This window comes from Plectropomus leopardus, unplaced genomic scaffold (assembly GCF_008729295.1).
Source record: "Plectropomus leopardus isolate mb unplaced genomic scaffold, YSFRI_Pleo_2.0 unplaced_scaffold9129, whole genome shotgun sequence".
Classification (NCBI taxonomy): domain Eukaryota; kingdom Metazoa; phylum Chordata; class Actinopteri; order Perciformes; family Serranidae; genus Plectropomus; species Plectropomus leopardus.
In genome coordinates this window covers 1-3,034 of record NW_024700661.1, presented here as the reverse complement: position 1 = coordinate 3,034, position 3,034 = coordinate 1, and the positions used below count along the sequence as shown (strand labels likewise).

Here is a 3,034-nt window from a genome sequence, read left to right as displayed (position 1 = left end):
GGACTCCATGTTCGGCCTGGCCGTGGAAAACCTGGGAGACATTAATCAGGATGGTTTCTATGGTAACGTTTTTGCGCATCCATATGTATACTACTGTTAGGTCGTCGTTCTTGATACCCCTTGTTGAATTAAATATCCTAATAAATTATCAAATTGTTGACGGGGCCTTGATTTACCTAAACTACAGAGGGTAGCATATCTACAGAGACTGATATTTCTAATTCACTGTCTAACTCGCTGTTCAATGAGCATATTTGCTCATATTTTGGAATGAAACTTCCTTTTTTCCTCCTCTCGTTTGCACTGTTAAAGGTTTGTAACTGCATTATGTTAATAGCAACTCAACACTCGCTTATTTTATTAAAAGTCATGCAGCTACTCAGTAGACAACAGTGCTTTTACTATGAGGAATGGACAACCCCAAAACATAATGCTTTCAGCCACAGCTTTCGCCAACGCAGAGGCATTCGTTTTTCGGGTTGTCCGTCCATCCGTCACATTGTTTTGAAGGCAATATCTCAATTCCTCTCAGGAATTTCTTCAAATTTGGCACAAAAAAACAAAAAAAATTTGGGCTCAGTGATGAACTTATTAGAGTTTGGTCTTCAAAGGACAAGGTCAATGTGTCCTGACTCTATTAAATTAAAGTAATGGAAATGTACATTATTCTTAGTTAGCTGGCACATTTTACACCAGGCAGCGGGAGTTCATCCACCCTTGTTTTTTCTCTTGGTTTGTATGGTGGGTTGGCATTAATTTCCTGGTGTTGGCCATTATTTGAGACTCAGCCTTTAGTTGACAAAATATGATGTGTACCTGTTTAGCCACACTATAAATCACTGTTGTTGTTTTTGATGTCAGATTTTGCAGTGGGAGCTCCTCACGCGGACAAAGGTGCAGGGAATGTTTACATCTATCACGGAGCTCCTACGGGTCTCAGCTCTAAAAATGCTGCACAGGTATGTAACAAACTGGGGCAATGACTAATTTATTTTTTGAAAAGTTGTCTGTTTCCACTTTAGGTAGGCTGGACCATCATGCTAAAAGCTGTCTTAAAAAAATAGCTAAAATGTGGGTATATTATTGAATGTGATTTGTATAGCATTTTTTGTTAGTTTGTAGCTAACATTAAAGTTACAATAGTTGTTTTTAGATGAGATAATTGTGGACAAATACATACTGTGCAGCTGTAATCAAAACATGTGTCTGTCTTTGTTCAGGTTCTGTCAGGCAAGTCTTTTGGAGTGAAGCAGTTTGGCTACTCTTTGGCAGGCAACATGGACCTGGATAAGAACTCCTACCCTGACCTGGCTGTCGGATCCCTCTCTGACTCTGTTTTTGTCTTCAGGTGAGTGACCTGGAAGACTTTTTACACTGCATGTGTCTGGTCAAGGTTCTAGAGTCACTCACTTGAGTTTCGTTGTCCTTAGAGCACGTCCTGTTGTTAATATCAAGAAGGTAATCAAGTTCACACCGAAGGAAATCGACCTCACCAAGAAGAACTGTGGCAACAATTTCTGGTAAGTGTACCTATTTTCTGTAGGAAAACCTGTTCAGCATTATAACAGTACTGTGTCTGATTGTGGTTAAATTTCATTGTGCCCCAAGCTTGGAGGTGGAGGCATGCTTCACCTACACTGCCAGCCCCCAGAGCTACGCTCCCAAACTGAGTAAGGAGAGCCATCTTTCCCTTTATTAAAGCTGCAGTTTTTAACTTAAAATTCTGTTCTTGATTTATTTGATAAAACTGTTACTATATCCACACAGTAGTATATGAAACAGATGATCTGTGATCAAAAACCACATTCTTTCTCCCTGTGGTGTCCAATGACAATTGCAAGAATCCACCTCACGTGAACGAAAATAACCAATCAGAGCAGAGGAGTCTCTGACTCATTGTGTTAATTAATGCTTGCGAAGAGCTCCAAACTGTCAAACTAGTACGAGTCAAGATTCTGTTACTGCATTTCCAATTTCTAGCCTGAAATGTTTTCAAAAACAAAGTTTAGTGTACTGATTATCTGTAAAATGAAAGGGTTTGTGACCTAATTGAAAACAGTGGAGCAGCAGAACAGTGTTGTGGGTAAAGCATAGGTCATCTGAAAAATGCACAATTAAACTTAAAATAAGAAGAAAAAACATTTTTTGACATGTGAAATGATATTATGGGCTGTGTATTTTCTGGCAAGTTATTTCAATCTGGAGGAGCCATATACATAAATGCTCTCTTGCCAAGTTTTACCAAATATGACAAGTTATTTTTTTTGAAGTTACGAACTGCATTAAAGCAACATGATGTCTTTGTAGTGTTTCTGCTTCTTATTATCACAGATTAGACAGCAAGAAACAATACTTAATTATAATGATACATTTTCATCTGTCATTTTATCCTCCTCTGTCTCACATCCATGTCTGCTTCTTATCTAGCGGTGGACTACTCCATTGAGGCGGATGCTGACCACAGAAAGAACGGTCTTATCCCTCGGGCGGCCTTCTCCGAGCCCTCTGAACATACCTATGAGTCTAAAGGGACCGTCACCATGAACAGCAAAGGAAAAGAAGAGTGCATTAAACGTGGACTTATCATACAGGTAGTGACTCTGTCTAGAAATTTCTTGACCAAAGAGGATTTGGGGTGGCACTGTATGTAATGTTGCGTCATTCTACAGGAAAATATCAGAGACAAGCTGCATGGCATCCCCATTGATGTGTCGGTGGACATCAAGGATGCAAAGCGTAAACGCAGGCAGAGCTCCACTCAACTGCAACCTGTCTTGGACGCCAAAGAGTCATCGCCAACTCGTTCAATGGTGCGCATGATTGAAAAATACATTGTACAGACATTCAGTAGATTTGTTGTTTCCACTGACTCTATGTCATCTTTTATGTGCGTGACTGTGCTTGTAGTTGAATTTCCTGAAGGAGGGGTGTGGCAGCGACAATGTTTGTCAGAGCAACTTGCAGGTGAAATATCGCTATGGCTACAGAACAACTGACGAAGACACGTTTACCCCATTAGCTCTGTGAGAGAAAA

The 3,034-nt window shown here is 40.1% G+C and overlaps 1 protein-coding gene across 1 annotated transcript; it reads left to right on the top strand.

Annotated features, from left to right (window-relative positions):
- Nucleotides 1-6: 6 nt before the first annotated feature.
- LOC121940629 (integrin alpha-6-like) lies at nt 7-3,023 on the top strand (the record flags this gene model as incomplete). Its single annotated transcript, XM_042483345.1, has 8 exons — nt 7-62; nt 862-959; nt 1,221-1,348; nt 1,431-1,520; nt 1,609-1,670; nt 2,428-2,591; nt 2,670-2,810; nt 2,908-3,023. Coding segments are annotated over exons 1-8 (854 nt in total), but the record flags the coding sequence as incomplete, so codon positions are not given.
- Nucleotides 3,024-3,034: the final 11 nt, after the last annotated feature.